This window comes from Marmota monax, unplaced genomic scaffold (assembly GCF_021218885.2).
Source record: "Marmota monax isolate L192 unplaced genomic scaffold, Marmota_monax_Labrador192_F-V1.1 WCK01_AAM20220418_F8-fsc00261, whole genome shotgun sequence".
NCBI lineage: Eukaryota > Metazoa > Chordata > Mammalia > Rodentia > Sciuridae > Marmota > Marmota monax.
Genome location: NW_026695225.1, coordinates 859,116 through 879,661, shown reverse-complemented (window position 1 = coordinate 879,661; position 20,546 = coordinate 859,116). Strand labels below are relative to the sequence as shown.

Below are 20,546 nucleotides of genomic sequence, written 5' to 3'. Positions count from 1 at the left end.
TGTTTGGAGGAAATGTGTTTTCAGAGCACAGGACACAAAAATACTAACACCAGGTGGACAGTTCAGTTTTTGTTTGGGGGAGTAAATATGATTGCTTAATGCTAAAACAAAAATACAAACCTATGTTCCTTTATTGGAGTGAAAAATAACTGGCTCCTTCTAAAATACTTTTCCTTAATTTTTCCATTATTATCTAATTTTGTTGGTTTACTTCACATCTCACTTGGACATCAGAGTTTTAAACTTAGGTAAGGGGGAGCTTTAGGGCTGGGGCTGGGGCTCAGTGGTAGAGCGCTTACCTAGCATGCATGAGGCACTGGGTTTGATCCTCAGCACCACATAAAAATAAATAAAGTTATTTTAAAAATTGCAAAAAAAAAAAAAGGAAGCTTTACAAAGAGCAGAACTGGAAGGGGGTGGCCAGGGGTGGCCAGGGGTGGTTCATGAAAACAGATAAACCAGTCTGGTGTGTGTGTGTGTGTGTGTGTGTGTGTGTGTGTGTGTGTGTTTGCTGGAAATGGAACCCAGGGCCTCCAGTAAAGTAGGCAAGCACTCTACCTACCATTGAGCTACACTCCCAGCCCTTTTTATGTTTCATTTTGAAACAGGGCCTCACTAAATTGCTGAGGCTGTCCTTGAACTTGCCATCCTCCAGTCTCAGCTGGTATTACATTCCAGCACCACCACACCCAGCCACTTTGCTTATGATACCATCATCTGACTACCTTGTGAGTTAAAATAGAGAAGAATAAAAGAAACTTTCTGTGAAGTTAATTCAGGGTCCCTGACTGTCACTGATTCTGCAGAGAAATAAATGGTGAGTTTAAAAGACGCTAACACTTAAAAAGGAAATTTTGGTATGTAGCTCATTATTTATCCAAACTGCCTGTATTGAAAAGACACTGCAGAAAGCACTCTGTTGCTTAGAAAATGCACATAAGCGAAGGAAGGGTCTCTACTTGCTTCATTCAAACAAGTATTTTCTTTTAACATATTAGAAAAAAAAATCCTTTGAGCACCCATAATGTGAAAAGTTAACTTTAGAATTGGCTTTTCCTTCCAACTCACACTGTTGTAATGTCTGTCTAATAGAAGTATACGGGAATGTGAAAGAATTACCATTCTTAATCATTACAGAAGAAGCAAGGGCATTATTTTCCGATTCAGGAAGTGCTAGGAATGTGTAAGACAGCACAGTATTTATAATGTTACCATTTTTTAATATGTCATGATCATTGACACAGAAAGCTGCAGAAACCTGGAGGAGGACTTTTGGCATAATAAATGGGAAATGATCAGGAATACAAAAAGGCTTGGATTTTGCTTTAAGTTAAACGTTAAATCAAACAAACACATGCTGAGGAATCTACCCCCTGCTTGTGGATACCAATTTATCCCCAGATCTACATCTATGTGTCTCTGAGTGGTTGGCAGGTAACACTGGCAAAATTAGGTAAAAACAATTGAAACAATTGCTCTTACTGGAAAAAAAAAATTGCCTCAGACAAAAGTCATTTTGTAGTTTGCCAATTGAATAGACCACTTGGATATACTGAGTCTTAAACTAACCAGTGAACAAATAGCTAAATGGATAGTAAAGTTTCAGGAATTTTGATTTTTATCACTTTTTATAAAACATTAGTTCTAAACTTTCATAGCAGATTCACCTGAAACCATTGTCTAAAAGCAAGACCTGTAGACCCTGTCAGTTAAAAGTTTGTTTTCATTTATTTATGCTTAGTTCAAGGAATTTTGATGTAGGTGACTCATAGCCCACAAGGCAGGCTAAACCATTACCGTTATACTTCTGTGGAAATATATAAATAAGCAAAAAGTAAATGTAAACTAAGGTACACAGTATATTCTATGAAAACAAACTGAAGGCATTCATTCATTCAACACTTGGTTATTGGTGGACATTGCAACAACACAAGAACAGAGTAGGTGCAAAATTCACACTTTTTTTTTTTTCAGTACGGAGGATTGAACCCAGGGCCTCCAACATGCTAGGCAAGCACTCTACTGCTGAGCTCCAGCTCCAGCACTTTTAAAAAATTTTGAGCCAAGCATGGTGGTGCACCCCTGTAATCCCAGCAATTATGGAAGGCTGAGGCAGGAGGATTGCAAATTCAAGCCCAGCCTTAACAATTTAGGGATACCGTGTCTCAAAATATCTAAATGCATCCCCAGGGGAACTGGGATGTAGGTCAGTGGTAAAGTGCTCCCAGGTTCAATCTCCAGTAGAAAAAAATTAATAATAAATAAATAAAATAAAATAAATTTTATTTTGAGCTGGAATTTCACTAAATTGCACAGGCTGGCCTGGGACTTTCTACCCTACATCTGGTATTACAGGAACACTTTTTTTTTTCCTTATTCATTCATTTATTTCTGGTATTAGGGATTGAATCCAGAGGTTCCCTACCACTGAGCTACATCTCCAACTCTTTTTATTTAGTCTTGCTGAGTTTCTGAGGCAGTCCTTGAACTTACAATTTTTCTGCCTCCTGACCTATAGCAATATTTATACGGACAAAAATTAAGTTGAAAGTTAAGAAGTTATACAAATAGCTGTGTGTTTTTTAAAAAAAAAAAAAAGAAGAAGAAGAAGTGTGAAGCTGGTGTGGTGGTGCACACCTGCAATCCCTGCTACTCAGGAGGCTGGGGCAGGAGGATTTCAAATTCAAGGCCAGCCTCATGGGCTGGGGATGTGGCTCAAGCGGTAGCGTGGTCACCTGGCATGCTTGCGGCCCGGGTTCGATCCTCAGCACCACAATCAAACAAAGATGTTGTGTCCGCTGAAAACTAAAAAATAAATATTAAAAAAATTCTCTCTCATACTCTCTCTTTTAAAAAAAAAAGGCCAGCCTCAGTAATTTAGCCAGACACCTATCTCAAAAAAAAAAAAAAAGCTGTTATCTTTATACAACACCAAAACATCAAGTTGATTTAACGAATTACCCATTTTAAAGGTATACAATAACTTCATGACTAATATTGAATGATTCCTGACATGACTGATGTCTAAGCTTGCATTAGATAGAACTAGAGTTTTTGGACTAGCTAATGAATTCAAGGAGGAACATAGTGAAAGTGTTCACTGAGAACACTCTTCAAAACTTAAACTAAATCAGTTCCTGGAATGGTACTCACATTGTGCCATGAATTTAACCACTCTAGAGAGCAGGGAAACCCATGACACACATACACACATAAATGGGCCTACACACGACTCAAGCTTGAGGCCAAAATTCAACATGAGAATCAATGAGGATCCCTACTTTCATTCTAATCAATATTTTTAAAAAATCTACCATAAATATTTAAATCACTCAGTATACACTTCCCAGAGTAGTTGTTACATTTTTCTAGCTCTGAAGAGATGGGCTTTATTTCCATTTTAGCTAAGCAATTCTCTTTCTTGACTACCAGAGATATCAGTTTTGAATACTAGAGTACTCGAATGTGTACTTTTAATCTAGGCTAATGTATATGTGTGTATACACAGCCACAAGACCTTTATTTAACACCACATATGCACCAAGTGAGTTTCAATTAGTGCAGGCTACAGAAGGGACCCTCCCCCATCCCAACAACAACAAAAAAATGCCTAAGGCCATACACTTAAAGAAATGAGTGCAAATTAAAAACAAATGCACAATTACCTTTTCAAACTGATTTAATTTTAATTAACATATTTATACTGTATAGAGATGCTCAATTTATAATACATAGAAGCAAGTGAAGATTTCATAAAATATTTACTGTGCATCAAGATTTGGCATTTATCAATTATAATTTATTTTCTGACTTAATATTTGTCTAATAGAAAATTATACTGGCTGGGCATGGTGACATACTCCTGTAATCCCAGGGACTGGCTGAGGCAGGAAGATTGAAAGAAAGTTCCAGGCCAGCCTTGGTAATTTAGGGAGACCCTGTGTCTAAATGAAAAGGGCTGGGGGTGTGACTCAGTGGTAGAGCCTCCTTGTTCAATCCCCAACGTTCACATACACACACACTAAAAAGAAGAAGAAGAAAGAAAACCATACTGGCCTTTTAAAAACATAAATGTATTTTGGGTTCTGTGTGTTTTACAGTGCTGGGACTCAAACCCAGGACCTTACACATTCGAGGCAAGTGCTCTACCACTGAGCCACAACTCCAGCTCTCAAATGTGCTTTTAAACTTTTTTCTTTCAAAATACAGAAGTGGTTATTGTCCCACATTCTAATTTTCAAGTAGTATATTCCTAGTGTTCACTTATCCAAACTGATTACACTGTTAATAGGAGCATTAGGGTTTAAATTCAGTGTTAAAATAGTTGTATTATGAAATTAATCAATATGCAATTACAGAGAATCTAATGGAGCCAGATGCATGCAACCCAGACACATGCAAATCAGAGATTAAGACTTCCTCAGTTTTATGCAGTTAAGCAGAGCTCTCTAGTGAATGAATTGCATCCATTTTTACCAGTTGGACCATGTAATTTTTCATTTCACCGGTTCAGAGAGATGCTTTGCAACACTGAAATCGGTGTGAAGTTTCAAGAACCCATAACAAAGACGATAAAAAAAAATGTCCTTAATGTTTTTCCTAAATTAGGACTTCATTGCCCTTCCCCACTCAATTTCTTTCACAACATGGTCTCATCGGAAAGTCTTCTGAGGATGCTTCCTTGCAGTCTCATTCAGAAGATTAAATCTAGTGCCTTGGACATAAAGATTGTGTTTCAGTGTTCAGTAATGTAACATTCAATGGAAGAAGCCTCATTTTCCATCCCTGAGATAACAGCGAATCAAGCTCAAAAATCATGGAAGGCTCAGAAATGATCAAGGAATAGACGTCTGATGGAACAGATGCGCAGATGCTATGCTAGAAGAAAAGACGAATGCTGAAGTGCATAATGATTTTGAAAAGATTTCTTTATCAAACATGTCATTTGTTTGAAAGACCTGAGTTGTTGGTATCAGATGTGGGATATCAGCTTGTTAGCAAAGTGAAACATGATGGCAGCTAGATGCTGGCGATTGATGAGTCAATTGAAATCACTGATGCTCAACTGAGTGTCTTCATTTAATATGTCATTGGTCAGAAGTTAACTAAACACCTTCTGTTTTCGGTGATCACCACAGCCAATAATGTGTCACATCTCAGTGTGGCTAAGGATTTTTTTGCAAATAATAGTAAGGTCTCCAAAGAAATGATATTGACTGGCCAACAAATTACATACTCTGTTGGTGATTAGCTACAGAGATATGAGTGTGGCTTTTCTGTGTAAGTTCTGACTGGGTAACATTAGGGAATCATTTATGAACAATTTTCATAGCCTGGATTGTACCACAAATAGCCTTTTATTGTTGACTTGGGGTTTACAGAGGAAATTGTTGGCTATAACATTTTCATCATTTCACCAATGAAGTTTCTGAGGACCTGATTTAAAAAACAAAATTTAAAATGACAACAGGAACAGGCACACTTCTCAGGCTCTGAGGGTGTTCTTCTGTCCCCTGTTCTAAGGGAAAAGGCTGTGCTGATCGACTTGACCCCTGGGACTTGGTGAGATCTCACCTATAGGACTATTCAGCCATGAGTGGTACTCCAGCACTGCATGAGACAGAGACATTCATTTTGAAATTGGTCATTTATTATAACCTTGCTCATACTTGGTAACAACAACAAAGACTCAAGGAAGTTGAACATGGCTGACCCCCATATCTAATGGGCAGGATAAATATGAGGTCAAGAAGAAAGAAATAGGCAGGCAATAAACTAGGGACAAAAGTCATAATGAAAAGTCCCTTTGGTCTCTGGACAAAAGCCTTTATTATCATTCAGCAGTACAGCTCCTCTGTGGATCTCAAAGTCCCCAAGACCCATAGGAGGAAAGTTCCCATTCAGATGGTCTAGGAAGAGGTGTGTGTTGCTTTTTTTCTTTTCTTTTTGGTGCCAGGGATTGAACCTAGGAGTGCTTAACCACTGAGCCACATTTCCAGCCCTTTTGAGCTAGGGTCTCACTAAGTTGCTTAGGTCCTTGTCAAATTGCTGAGGCTGGTCTGGAACTGGTGAACCTCCTGCCTCAGCCTCCTGAGATACTGGGATTACAGGTGTGCACCACCACGCTCAACTTTGTTTAGTACATAAATAGACCTACAAAAAATTCATAATGCTCAGCCTTTCTATAGTGTTTTTCAGTAAAGTTGTCATTTTTTTTTTCTTTTGGCAGAGCTGGGGATTGAACCTATGGCCTTACCCATGCTAAGCCCATACTCTACCACTGAGTTACATCAATTTTTTTAAACATAAAACAATCAGAGAACTCTTTAAAACATAAGAAACTAAAAGTATGGATGTTAAGTAATAAGACTAGTGGCTGATTTTTTAAAATTTTTTATCTTTTTTTTAAAGAGAGAGGGAGAGAGAGAATTTTTAATATTCATTTTTTAGTTTTCGGCAGACACAACATCTTTGTTTGTATGTGGTGCTGAGGATCGAACCCGGGTCGTACGCACACCAGGTGAGCGTGCTACCGCTTGAGCCACATCCCCAGCCCTAAAATTTTTTATCTTAAGAGAAAACATCTCCTAAGGAACACTTAAGCTTATTATAAGGATGCTGACATTGTTCAAAACAATTTGGGACACATCTTTTGGAAATGATTTCAGGGCTAGCTTTCAAGCCTTAGAAGAAAATCAGTCCCATTACTTTATAGGCACACCCGTATAATACTAACATAAATTCAGTGGGGGAAACTGAATAATTTAAGACATAAGATTTAACCTTTTTGTTACATGTGAGTATCAACTTTCACATTGTAAAATTGTCACTGAATTTTAATGTCAGAATCAAGTTGTTGATTAAAGTAAAATTTTTATCCAATTAAAGGTAGACCATTAAATTATTATGTTTACAGATTTTAAGTACACAACTTATTTTTATCTAAGAATAAATGTATTCACTAGAAGATAATGAACAATAGGCATTTAATAATATTTTAATTTTATGTATTTAAATATTCATAGCTATGTTCATAAAGCCACATGCCTGATCTAGTGATTATGCTTATGAAATGCAGTATTTCTTAGATGTCCCAAATCTCCATCCATTTTTTTTTTTTTTTTTTTTTTTTTTTTTATTTTTTTTTATTTTTTAGTTATCGGTGGACACAACATCTTTGTTTGTATGTGGTGCTGAGGATCGAACCCGGGCCGCACGCACGCCAGGCGAGCGCGCTACCGCTTGAGCCACATCCCCAGCCCTCTCCATCCATTTTCTGAAAACTATATTGATTTGGGCCTCAGCACAATTCACTTCTTTTTTTCTTCCCCACATTTCATTCTATGGTTTTAATAAAATATTCTGGAATATTACAAGTAGGAAACTACCCAAAAGCAAAAAATGAGAATTACCTGCAAGGGGAAAAGAAGGGAATTAACATTTTCTCAGGAACTACTCTGTACTCTGTGACAGGCTCTTTATAGACATTTTCTTGTTTAGTCCTTAGAGCAACCCTAGGAGGTACGATTATTGTGGTGTAGCTGGTTCATGCACAATACTGTATCTTACCTTTCCAAAGGGTTTTTCAACAAAACCATTATAATTCCCTACTGACTGTTTGAAAGAACTCCGTGCTTGTCCTTAAAAACAAAACAAAACAACAACAACAAAAAATCTACTGACATTGTTAGGGGTGGTTTTTTAAAATGACAAATGTTAGGGCACTGAGAACCAAAGAATCAGTCTTCCTTTTTTGGCTCTTCTATTCTTGATGTAAATGAACACCAGGAATCAGAGGGAGATGAGCATTTTTCCACTACTTAAAAATTACTCTCTCATCAGTCTACTTACCAGAGATTTTAATAAAACTAGATATAAAGATCCAATAGCAATATATTCTATCAGGCTGCAATTTTACAATACTTCATCATGGCATAATCATGCCAAATAAATAAAATGATGGCCATTTACAGATTACATTCGATTACAGATGTTCAATTTGAGAAATCAAGTATCTGGAGTTTAAAGAATTTCTCTGAAGTGTCTTCATCTTCTCTAGCACTACAATTAACGACAATTTGTATTTTAATAACACCTATACTCCATGATTCTGTTAAGTGTTCTAATCAATGGTTGCCAAGTTTTCTGTCCCAAATACCACTTCCGGGCTTCTGAATAACATACATGGTTTCTGGATGCCACTTTTGAGATTATCTTCAGCTTGGGCTTTCCTTTTCTTTCTCACCAAAACAGTGGTGTTCAAATACTCCTTTTTCTCCAAACTCCTGTATCTATTCCTTCCTTCTAATCACTCAATCAATCCTTGCCTCTGAATTCTTCCCTGACCTCCCCAGCACCTGGTGAGCCCCTGAGATGGGGGAACCGAAAGAACAAAAACAGTTGGTTGGGATTTGGTCAAGGGGTTTAGCCCCAGTTGATTGCTGTGAGAGGCCAGTATTTTTATACCATGAAAAAATGTGAACAGAGTATAAATTGTCCCAATTCAACAGGTTAATCAAGATTATTTAGGGGTTATACTTATCACTGTAATAAAACAATAATCACAAAAATAATTTGAATGGTTTTATTTAAGTCAAACAACAATTGCAGGGATCCTGGGCATTGCTTTTGGAACATCAACATGTGAAATTAACAAATCGAGTATTCATGTTTCTAGTTTTAAACACTTCACCTCTACATGTGGAATGCAGATACTCAAAAAAGATTTGCAACAATGCACAAGATAATGCATACTGGGTTATGAATTAGGCCAGTCTTCACCTCCATCTTCCCATTTATAAATCCTAAATTGGAGGGGGGAGCATTTTTTGCTTTTTCATTTCACAAATGATTGTTCAACACAGAATAAAATACACCCAAAGAAGAAAATAGTCTTTTTATACCTAGGGAAGAAGCCACTACTCTTAAAATGATCACTTCAAGGTAACAGACATCCAAATTGATGTGGTTTTCTTTGAAACCTCATCAGTAAATCATTTCTTGCACAGTAGGTTCGGCATTAACCCTGCATTTAGGATAGGTAGTGTTATGGAGGGCTGGCTGCTGCATACCAACGTCAGTATCAAGTTCTTCGTCAGGAATTAGAGACTGTCCCGGATACCAAGCAGGACAACACTGGCAAAAAAACAAAAAGTGAACTGCAGATAGGTCAAAACAGGCCACAGTTTTTCACAGAAAAATGTCATGTTACATGGATATGCCATTTTAAATGCTAGTTTGTGATAGAACAAGATGGAATCTTGGATTTTTAACAACTTAAGTTCAAATGGTCTTTACATAGGTTATATTTTCATCAAACACATTAGACAGTGTATACACCCTATTAGAGATCAAACATTATAAACTTGCCATCTGGTGAAAGCTATTTTTATAGTTTCTGTAAAGCTTACAATTCTCTGCATCAGATTAGTAAACAGGTTGAACTGTTATCAGATTAAAAATATACAAAATTACTTGGTCTGTTAGATGCTTTTTAAAGAACTATCTTCTTTCGTTTTAATAGATGTTGTTTATCTAATTTTCAAAGAATTTACATTCCTATGTTAAAAGTTACCATTAGACCCAGTGATCTGAACACTCCCCTCTTTAAATGCTTCCTGCAAACTGAGTGTTTTTCAAGCTGTACATTTCAATAGTTATGATGGAAACCAAAACTCAGTGAGAAGTGCCCTTTGGAGACATCATTCAAACAAATATGAGAGCTCTTCCAATTTATCACTTGCCTAGTTTTGCAGAAATCCCATTCACATAATCCCTATGAAAATCAACCAGTTTTACCCTATCAAATGACCCAGGAACACCGCAGGTATCCAGGGGAAACAGTTCACCAATGTATCTTAGCTTGATTTTAAAGTCAACTTACTAGACAATCCGGGCTCTGTTAATTCTTAAAGGGACAAACTCCCAACTGGTTAAGCTTTTATCAATTTAATAAACTTTTTGTTTTCCACACTTTTGGTATCAAGAGAGTTAGCCAGTAAAAAGCTCAAACCTTAGGGTTCAAACTACAGCATGGAAAAATAAAGCATACAGCAAGCACCATTTATTTCCTTTGATCTCTCAAAGATGTCAATACACTATTCCACTGAGGGGGTGGGAGTAGTGGCCGAGCCCGGGAAGGAAACTTCGCCCACAGGAAAGAAAAAAAAAATCAGTTTGGTGGCAATTTCAAAACAAGTTTCCAAACTGCAGAAGAGGCTCCAGCCCCTTCAACTTGCAGAAATCATGCATAAGAAAAGAACAGAAAATACTACTGGGCGTGCTTATTTTAATTGCTGGGGGTTTCCAATGCAAAGCACCACAACTTAAATGCATAGTCCAAATTCTTGCTCCAAAGCCGTCTTCTTTGTGCACTGAAAAGGAGGAAAGACAACCCCATCAATTGTTCTCTGCAGATAAAGGCACTGTTTTGCAGATTTCCCCCAGATCAGGGCCAGCCGGGCTAATGACCTGCCCACCCACCTGGGGCCCTTCCCAAGGTGGCCCTCGAGAACTGCCCCACACCTTCAGGAGAAGCCCGACTGCTTGACACTGGGCAACTCCAAGAGAGTTGTCTTTTCGTTTGGCGGTTGGTCCCCACGAAGCCGTAACCAGGAAGAGTTCGAGCCACTTATTTGCCTAGAGGAGCTGGGGGTCAATCACCACACTTTTGGGAAAAAAAAATCCACATTTTCCCCCGTCACGAAAGAGAATTGAAGGTGAATCCGCGGCATTCCCCCTCTACCCCCTGCGGAGAAAACAGGAGCTCTAGATCCCAGAGCTACTGGGGTTTCTTTCACAAAGCATTAAGGCAGTAAAGCAAAAGCTGAATGAAAAGTTTTCGGGATTGTGACCTACCCCCCACCCCTAAGCTAAGACCACAAGCTGTTGTGATACACACAAAAGCTACGATAGTGCCGATTTTCACAGGACCACGTTTTAATGAGATATGCAGAAAACCGGGCCTGGGCAACGTGTAGGGTTCCAACTGCCAATGGCACAAGTCTGTTGATAAGTCAGGATGATTTATTTGGAAAGGATGCATACGCGCTCCCCTCCTTACTGGCTCCGCCATTGTCCCAAGGAGAGAACAGTGTTTTTAGGGGCTTTCGCATTTTGGGGGGCTCGAAGGTGCTGTGGAATCCCGCCAGGGACACGGTAACTCGAAATGGCATCCCCTCCCCATGATAACCAAGGGGAAATGTTTCAAGTTTGGCCAAGAGGGTGAAGTGGCCTCCGGTGGGTTTTACGCCCAGGTCCTGCGGGAACCCCAACCCCCCAAAGGGCACGCCAACTTCCCACGAGAATGCCCAGGAAGAACTTCTTCGCTTCCGTTTTTTCCCCCCGACCCCTCCTAATAATTCTGTGTTCGACCGCCACGACCTACATTCTCCCGCGAGCGCCCAGAGCTGCGGAATAACAAGGGAATTTAAACGACACAACAGTTCGGCAGCCCGTAGGTCTGCGTTTTGCTGCGCTCTGCGGGGGTTCGCATCCGGCCGCCATGTTCACGACTCGAGAGCCGCCCCCAAACCAACCCCCCTTCCCACATCCCTCGGCTCCCCTCCCTCCCTCCCTCCCGGCTCAGCCGAGGCCGCCGTGGCGCTGCAAAGCCGCTTTCAACTCTACCCCCCACCCCCTCGCAGCAAAATCCGACTCGACGGCTGCGGGGTGTGCGCCTGCGCACGGTGGACGCGGGAGTGGGGGTGGCGAGGGGGGGAATCCTACGACCCCCGGCCGCGGCTTGAAAAGGCAGGAGCCACGGGGAGCGGGGGAGGGGTTGGGGCCTGGGCCTGAGCCTCCTCTTTCCTCCCAGCGGGTCCCTGCTCAGGCCCTGGCCCGGCTCTCACACGTGCGCGCTAAAAACCCACTTCAAAGTCTGTTCCCGGCGCGGGGGCGGCCCCCTTTGGGCCCGCACTCGGGCTCCGGCTCGGGCTGCCAACCGGGCTCTGGGCCTTGCCGCCCCTTCCATCCCAGGCGCTGCGGAGATACCGGAGCGCCAGCGATGAACCCCGGGAGCCGCGAGTGGCCTTCTTGTAGACGAGTACCACCCTCCCCACCCGGACCCCACCCCCACCGCTTTAGAAAAATGAATTGAACACAAAGTTTGCGGCCAGCGCTACGCTATGGCCTTCGGAGCTCACCATTGTTTGGGCTCGTATTGACCCCAGGTCCGGATTAGGCTGCGGCTGATTCCTGCTTTACAGCCGTGCCGGCCTAATGAGGCCGGGAGGCGATGGGGCGCGAAGCGTCCTCGGAGCCCAGGCGACCGTCAGCTTACGGCCGCCAAGGGCCCTGTAGGTGGAGGTCAAAGGGTCAGCGGGCAGAGACCTCGAGAGAATTGACCCTAGGAAATGAGGTCCCCTCCTCCCCGCCCGAGCCTCAACCAGGACTTGCAAGAATTTGGTGTGTGGACACGGATCCTGAACGTCCCAACTAGGGGCCTGAGGACTGTCGGACCACTGTCGCGACTTCCGAAATGTCTGGCCGCGTCCCGGGCCAAAGTCCGACGGGAGACCTGGGCTTGGAAGGGCAGAGGCTTGTCAGAGAAAACCAGCCTAGGTGTCAGGAGAACCAGAGCACACCTCCTTCAGTGTATGGGCACACTGATGGCGATTTTTTCAGAAACGTAATGTGTTAAGAGCCCCCTTAGACTTTCTCTGGTTTGTTTTCGGGAGATTGTCTTAGAAAACGGGAAGAGGGAGCCGGAGGCGACAGAAGCAAAGAGAAATCAGGCGGGGAGAAGGGGGGAGGGGCGAGAAAGTCCAGAACACACCAACTTTCCAGGGAGCCTTTGTGAGCAGAAGTCTCCAACCTTCATCCTAGCTAAGACCGACTGCTCTGCTTAGCCTGGATCCTGATCTTTAACCTTCCCAACTGGATGAAGGCCAGACTTGTCTTGCGTGGAAACAGCTCTGCAAATAGCCACCTCCTCTTTCCCCACTAAACAGTGGGAATCACCCATTTTGAAAAAGATAATGGACTTTAACAAAGGTCCTACCAGGTGCAGGAAGGAAAAAAAGGAGTAGATTACTAAAAGCCTAGCCCCAGCTACTAGCTTTAGCATTTATTATTGGGGGAAGAGGGATTGTTGTGCTTGTTCTTTAAATTATTTCCTGAAAATTCAAGAATGTAAATGTGCATTCCCAGAATCAGACTATGAGAAGACTATCTGTATAAAGTTTTCTATAAGATTAATGTGTTCTTTGAAAAATGAGAAGGACGTACGACATACTTTTGAGAAATTTGCTGTGCCCAAATTAGAGGTAGTCATGTAGAAGAGCAAACTTTTATATTCTCTTAATATTGGTTACCCATCATTGCTATTTAATTGGCATTTTCCTCTGTTAGGACATTCACAATGCTTTCCTGTGAATTTTGTGGTGATTTCAAGCAACTAAGAAAAGAGGAAATTGTCTCCTAAGGAGATATTTAATATATTTAATTGGGGAAGGCAACTTTCTGAGTGAATCTTGCCCCAACCCATCTTCTTTTAAGGTTAAGTTAGGTTGGGGGTTGGGGGAGACTCATGGAGAAAATAGTAAACTGTGAAAGTTCATTGCATATGTTAGGAGAAAAGCACACATTTATATTTCACAATGGCACACATTTAAAGCTAGTCTTATGAATATACACTTTCCGAAAACTTGATGAGAAAACTTGATGAGCGTTTAAAATGGTCTCCAGTTTGAAGTGAAGGAAAAATCCTGAAACAGGAATCTGGTTCAGCACCTTCAATGTCAAGGTCAAGAATGGAATGTCTGGGTGGGGAGTGGTAGATTGACCTGGTTACCTGCTCATAAGTGGAGTCATCCCAATCTCTCTGTTCCTGACATTCACACAGCCTTGGATATAGGTGGAGTAAAGTGCAAAAGACCCCATTCTCCACTAACAAAAAATTGCCTCCAAAGTAATTCGCAATTAGAAACTGTCAATAATTGTCTGTTGACAAAGATCAGCAGATAACAAAACAGATTGCTTCAACTGTATCCAGGGAATCAGAGTTTCTTTTAATCATCAGAAATTCTCTAAGCATTTCAATTTTTGGTTGATTTATTTGAACATGAAAAAAAATATTGGGCACCAAATACAAAAATGTTATAACATAAATAAGATGTGCCAATACTTTATTTCTTCAAAAAGAACAATCAACAAAATTCTAGAATTGAAAATCATTATATATAATACCAAATTGACTGCCACCAAAAAACTCAGAGCATTGCCCCTTAAAGAGAAAGAGGTACTTAAGCCTATTCATTACATTTCTAAATACTTTACAATTCCTTATCTCCACCTTCTGTAATTCATGCAGAGATTGGGCTCTCAATAACAAACAGCACCCTAATAAAAAGGTCTCAACACTCTACCCACTCGAACCCCCCAAAATAGTAATCAATTTCTTTTCCACAGAACCATTGTAAAAAGAACTGCTTGTCCAAAGGAGTTGCTTCACTGAAGATTAAATGGATTGTTAACATTTTATCACAAAGCAAACAACCATTTTTCATTGTTATTGATTTTAATGGAAACAATGCTCTTAACATCTTTGCCTACAAATAATGAACTTTAAAAATAACATATTTTGCAAATGTTTTCTTTCCATAGTATCATTTTGGAACTGCTGCAGTTATTACACCGCTATATAAATGTTATGAAAAATTGTGATAATTATGAATTGAACTATATACAGCAAACAAATCAGCCTTTGCCTTCCAATATTTAAATGGACTATGGTTCTTTTAAGAAGCACTTTCACCATAAGTAAGCACTGCTCAACTGGTCTTGCTCATCACCACTGTTCCAGACATACACTATCTTTAGAAAATATATAGAGCTAGATAGATTTGATAGGCAGATTAGATAAATTCATAGATACAAACGCATATAGGTACATGGATGATCTCTAGATAGAACAGACATGCATCCTGCCGCAATTTTCATTTTTATGTAAGGTAATAAAGAACTAAGGGACATAAAGCTAATTAGGTTACCTTATGTTTATATATGTAGGGCAGGGATGATTAAATCCAGCTTCTCAGTCTTTGAAGTACAAGATTGAGATGTCATGGCCACTAACTGAATTGATCAGTAATATTTGATTTGCATGCCGAAAATCCAGGACAAACACATTTAAACTCGCAGTTAAACAACCATCTGAGCTAGAGATAAAGAAAAGAGGGTCCTCCCAGATGGAAACTGACACTATAAGGAATCTATACTGCAATAGAAAAATAATTTAACAATTAAAAAAGGGATCTGAGTGAGTTATAAATACCAACAAACAAGATTCAATTTGCTCATTCTCCTCTTTGTAGAAGGAGGCTGTTACAAAACAAGAGAAAAGAGTCAGTGGTTCAAAAATTGTAAATTGTGTTCTTCTTTCAAAACAATAAATTTTTAATGCTAAAGCAGTTATAATCAAAAGCTGTACAGAATTTGTTAGAAAACATTTATCCATAAATATTGTTCAGTTCCCGGCACTTGCAGCAATAATTAAATTACAAACGATAAATATGGCATCAACGGATATGTATTTACAAAAAAAAAGTTATTACAAAAGGCAACTGTATACTAAACGTCACAATCTGTGTAGAGTAACATCATATCCTCAGCCTGAAAAAATACTGAACAGTTTCGACCCCATTAGACAAAGATACATTCACAAGTGTAATGCTTTGAAGAAAAAGTTCAAGACATAACAGGACTTTGGCATGGTTTAAGACTGTGAGAGTTTAAACAATCACCATTAAGGCGAAGAAGAAATTCCATCAGTTTTAACATCACCACCACCAAGCCTTCTATAACTTCCTCAAGAAACAGGACAAATGTTAAAATGAACTGAAGGAGTCTCAGAATGGGGTATGCAGAGAGCAAGAGGAAGGGGAGAAAAAAAGCAGTGAAAAGATTTTGTAAAAAATCCTTCAAATGCCAAAATGTATTTTCTAATCCTGAGAAAAGGGCATGGCTACTTTGGGATTTTGCCCAAAACCTTCCTGGACAATTGCAATTAACAAGATGTAGCCCTATGTATGGCCTCTTGCTTTAAAACTCCATTTCCATCTGATTGGTCTCAGTTTTCTTTTTAAAATGCATTTTGGTTGTCCTCAGACGTACCATTCGTTAAAATTGGGAGGAAGTCCAGGGTTGTGGCTGGTGCTAGTTTGAACTGCAGAAGGGGTTTTAGTGGTATCTTTACTGTTTGCAGAAGCTATAGCGGGTGGAGTGGAAGATTCATAGCCTGAACTGGCAGCAGGGGAGGAATCTGACCCTTGAGATTCATGAACCTAAAATTAACATGTATATATTATAATGAATATAATTCCAACCGGCAATGTGCAAGCAAAAACAAGAGCAGAATTTGAGCACTGTAAGAGCAAGACCGCCCAGTGACCCACTTAAGAGAAACATTTTTTTTTTTTTTTGCTGCTGTTGTTTTGTTTTTATTTTTATTTTCCATATTACCCATGTCTAGAAAACCCGGACATATTCGTCAAAAACGAGGTTCTATACTAAGGCATTATGGAAAAGGAATAAAGCACTCCATTTTAGTCCTGCCACTTCAAAAATGCTGACTCCGTGGATGGAGTAGGTGAGCAGTTACTCTGAGGGACCCCATAAAATAGTCACTCCCAGCCCAGGTTTCACCAAGCCGCTTCCGGCTTGGGAAAGCAGGTATAGAGAAGAGTGGCACAGGGACCCTGGACGCTGCCTGCCAAGTCTTTAGACAAATGTGTGGGAATCAGACCGCGCTCCTCGGCCCCATTGTTTTATCCAAAGCCGAAGAGCAAATGAACGACCCTCCCCCGGGTTCGGCGCGGCCACTCTCCATTCCCACCGCAGGCTGAGCCGGCAAGAGGCGGCCACTGCAGCCTCAAGCCCAGGCGAGCTCGGCTAGAGCTTCCCAGAAAACAACTGATAGTTCCTCCACTCTCTCCCCCTCCCAACTCTGCTCTCTCCTGCCCCCCCCATCCCCAAAATGGGTTCAAGGTGTCACCGCTGCAGCAAATCGGATTTAACGTGGAGGACAGAGGGTTGGCAGCGCGGGCGCTTCCGTTCCGCGGCCCAGTGTCGGGCCGGGTGTTTACAAACCGCCGACCGCTAATAAAGAGGTAATTACCTTCATGTGTTTGCGCAGGGAGCTCGGGTGCGTGTAAGACTTGTCGCACACTTTGCAGATATAGGGCTTATCCGAGGTGTGCACATGCATGTGCTTCTTGCGGTCGCTGCTGTTGGCAAAGCGTCTGTCACAGCCTTCAAATTCACATTTGAAAGGTTTCTCACCTGCAAAATGTAATAATGCAAAAGAGAGAAAATAGTCAGGGCCGGGAGCTTCCCAGAGAGGAGCAGTGCGAGACTGAGAGCCCAGCAGTCTTCCTGGAGGGAATGCAAACTAGGGGAGACTGGGACATCATTTTTTCCCTGGAGAAAAAATGGAGAGTGTTGGTTGAGTCCGCTGGGCTGGGAAGGAACGGGGCGGGAGTGGGGCAGGGCCGGCCCAGAACCTGATCATCCCTTTGTTCTCGCAGGACAAGAAAGCTCCTGGCTCCTCAGAAGTTTCCCCCAACTTGTGGTTCCACTCCACCGGGCCATGTTCAGCCACCACCACGGCGATGTAACCGAGCCCGGCGGGACAATGGATCGGGGATGGGACAATCCCATTCAGTCGCTTCTTTGTACCTTTTAATTTGCCTCTTTCACATGTAGCGGTTTTGTCAAGTCCAGTATTAAAAAGCCTGGGCAGTGGTACTTAGTGTTCGAAAACAGAAAAAATACATAAATCCAGGGGCTATAGACAGTTTTACAAGATGCTCTGAACAAGCCACGAAACTGTGGTGCCTTTTCTACTTTAGCTTTCCTCCCGGAGGACTGAACTGAACCAGGAACTCCAAATAAAAATAGTTTGACAAAAGTATCAGTCATTTAATTAGGAGATGTGCCAATCAAGTGTAAAAAAGAGCGGAAGTATCCGAAAGTTAGTTTTCATTAGCATTTCTATGGTTGCCTTCCTAGAATGTGTGCCGAGAGGCTAAATCGCTTGTAAGCAATACGCTCTCAACACATTCGGAGTCTCTTCATAGTAACCCAGAAAGGGATACAAAAAGAGGCGGCGCCAGTTTGTTCCAGGGCGCGAGGAGGTCCCAATTAGTTCCTGAGACTGCAGAGCAGTCGGCCCGAGAAGTTTGAACCGGGCAAAAGTGCCTCAGGTCGGGGTGGGCCGGGATGGAGGGGCACTGACAGCGCTTCACTCCGGAACGGCCTTGGCGGGGCGCCGCCCCTCTTCTTGGCGTTCACCCTTGCACCCTGCCTTCCAAGTCCGCTCGGTAGCCGGGTTCCCCTAGCGAACCCCTCACCCACCTGTCTTTCCCCTTACCTGTGTGGGTCCTCTTGTGGATCTTGAGGTTCTCAGAGCGGGCAAAAATCTTCCCGCATCCCGGGAAGGGGCACGGGAAGGGCTTCTCGCCCGTGTGTACTCGGATGTGGTTGACCAGTTTGTACTTCGCCTTGAAGGACTTGCCCTCGCGGGGGCACTCCTCCCAATAACAGACGTGGTTGTTCTGCTCCGGGCCCCCCACATGCTCCATGGTGACATGCGTCACCAGTTCATGCATGGTGCTGAAGGTCCGGTCGCAGCTCTTCTTGGGCCGGCTTAGTTGAGCTTCGTCGATCCACTTGCACGACAGCTCCTGCTTGATGGGCTGCCGCATATAACGGAAGAAGGCGCCCGGCCCATGGTGGGCCGCCACGTTCACTCCCATGTTCATGTTCATGGGGCTATAGTTGGGAAACTGCGCGCTGGCCGCATAAGGGTCCGTGCGCGGGCTGGCCACCGGGCGGTAAGGGTCAGGACGGCCAAACAGCTCTCCACGCAGCCCCAGGTGGACCTGGTTGTTGTCCACGTGCCCTGTGGGCGACGGGTGCCCAGCGCCCTGCTCATGCAGCCCGGGAAAGAGCAAGTAACCAGGGGGCTCAGGAATACCAGCTGGAGCGTGCAGGCTACTAGCGGAGCCAGCAAAGAGCCCGTGCTGCCCGCTTCCCGAGGCTGCCTCGCTGAGCCCAGAGCCGCGCTGGCGGAAAAGAAAGTCGCGCGTGGAGTTGAAGGCAGCGGACGCTGCGCCGCCGTAGCTGGGTACCTGGCTGGCATGATGATGGTGATGGTGGTGGTGATGGTGGCTCAGGGCGTTGGCGTAGCCCGAACCCTGCGGCGTGAAAGCCGAGCTCTGGCTGGAAGACAGATCGTGTGCCGCGGCCGGGCTGAGCTTGAAGGCAGCAGCGGCAGCAGCGGCGGCGGCAGCGTGGGTTGAGTCCCCGAAGGGATTCAACCCCATGCCCGCCGGCTCGCGGTTGGGCATCTCGTGGTGGCGCGGCGCGCCAAAGCTGCCCACTCCCAGCCCGGGGAACTGCGGGCCTCCGTCCAGGAGCATCGTCATAGGTGGGGCGTTCTGGACACGGGCGATCCGGTTTAAGTGAGCAAGGGTGCAGGAGAGGGAGATTTTCGAAGTGCCGTAGTGCCGTAGGGATGGCGGCAGCCGGATACAACTAGGACACCGCCAAGGCGCTACCAGGAGCCGCAACTTTCCGTGGCTGCGAGAGTCTCCTGCAGAGGGATAGGAGGGAGGAGGGGAAGAAAAAAGGGGGGTGGGTTTGAGGGAAAAGGAGGAGGGAGGAGAAAGGAGGAGGAAAGACTCTGGGAGTAGACCTGGTTTAACAAACTAACAGGAGCGCACAAAGAAAAATAAGCTAAATAATAAGTGGAGGGCGGGGTTTGCCAATCCTGTCCCGGGCACCCCTCCTCTACCCGAGAGCGCGGAACCCTGGGGCCAGGAGGCTGGATACCGGCCTCCCGGCTGGGCCGCTCCAAATAGCGGAGCCCGATCGCGGCCGACAGGCGGGCAGCGGGCAGCAGGCAGGCTCGATCTTCGCTGCTCCCCTCGCGAGTCCCAGCCTCTTCGCCTCCAGAGTAATGTCCTTGGACTGATAAAGTCAATCACTCACTCCTCTCACATAAACCGAGCGGGAGGCCGGGCGGCGCGCGCCAATGGGGAACCAGCTGGCCTACGGTCACCTGACCCCCGGCCCGGCCGCCCATTGGCCGCCGCCACACTGATTGACAACGCGGAGCGGAGAACATGGCAGCCGGGGTAGAGCGACCGCAGCTGATTGGGCAGCTGCCGGGCGCCTGGCAGGTGAGGCGGCGGCTGCCTGGTGTCCGCGAGTGGGCTGTGCGGCTGTGGGGAGCTGGAGCCAGGCTTCAGCCGGCAAGTGGCGGGGCGGAGCTGGGCCTCTCTGTGACTTCGTCTCGGCCCCAAGCGGGCCCCAAGCACCCCTGGCGCGCCCTTTACCCGCTTTGGCTAAAGAAACTCTTTGCCCTGTGAGGATCTTTTCCACCGCCGCGCCCGTTCGACGTCCAGTCCCGCTTGCGCCCCCCCCCCCCCGCAACCTCACCACCTTGAGAACGTTCTTCCTTGGTAGCCGCAGGGCGCAAATGCCAGCGTGAGCGTAGCAGTTCCGCGCTCCTGGCCCAGCTGCTGCTTCCCCCTCACACGCCA

The 20,546-nt window shown here is 43.8% G+C and overlaps 1 protein-coding gene across 2 annotated transcripts; it reads right to left on the bottom strand.

Annotated features, from left to right (window-relative positions):
- Window positions 1-8,879: 8,879 nt before the first annotated feature.
- Window positions 8,880-19,743, bottom strand: Zic3 (Zic family member 3). Of its 2 annotated transcripts, none has more exons than XM_046435356.2 (3): window positions 18,371-19,743; window positions 17,117-17,280; window positions 8,880-9,135 (listed from the first exon to the last, which is right to left on the bottom strand). In XM_046435356.2, the coding sequence occupies exons 1-3, from the start codon at window positions 19,425-19,427 to the stop codon at window positions 8,986-8,988; spliced, it is 1,371 nt and encodes a 456-aa protein (XP_046291312.1). In that variant the 5' UTR covers window positions 19,428-19,743; the 3' UTR covers window positions 8,880-8,985. The 2 variants fall into 2 exon arrangements, with proteins under 2 accessions (XP_046291312.1, XP_046291311.1); XM_046435355.2 differs by lacking the exon at window positions 8,880-9,135 and adding an exon at window positions 15,969-16,283.
- Between the last annotated feature and the right edge of the window lie 803 nt (window positions 19,744-20,546).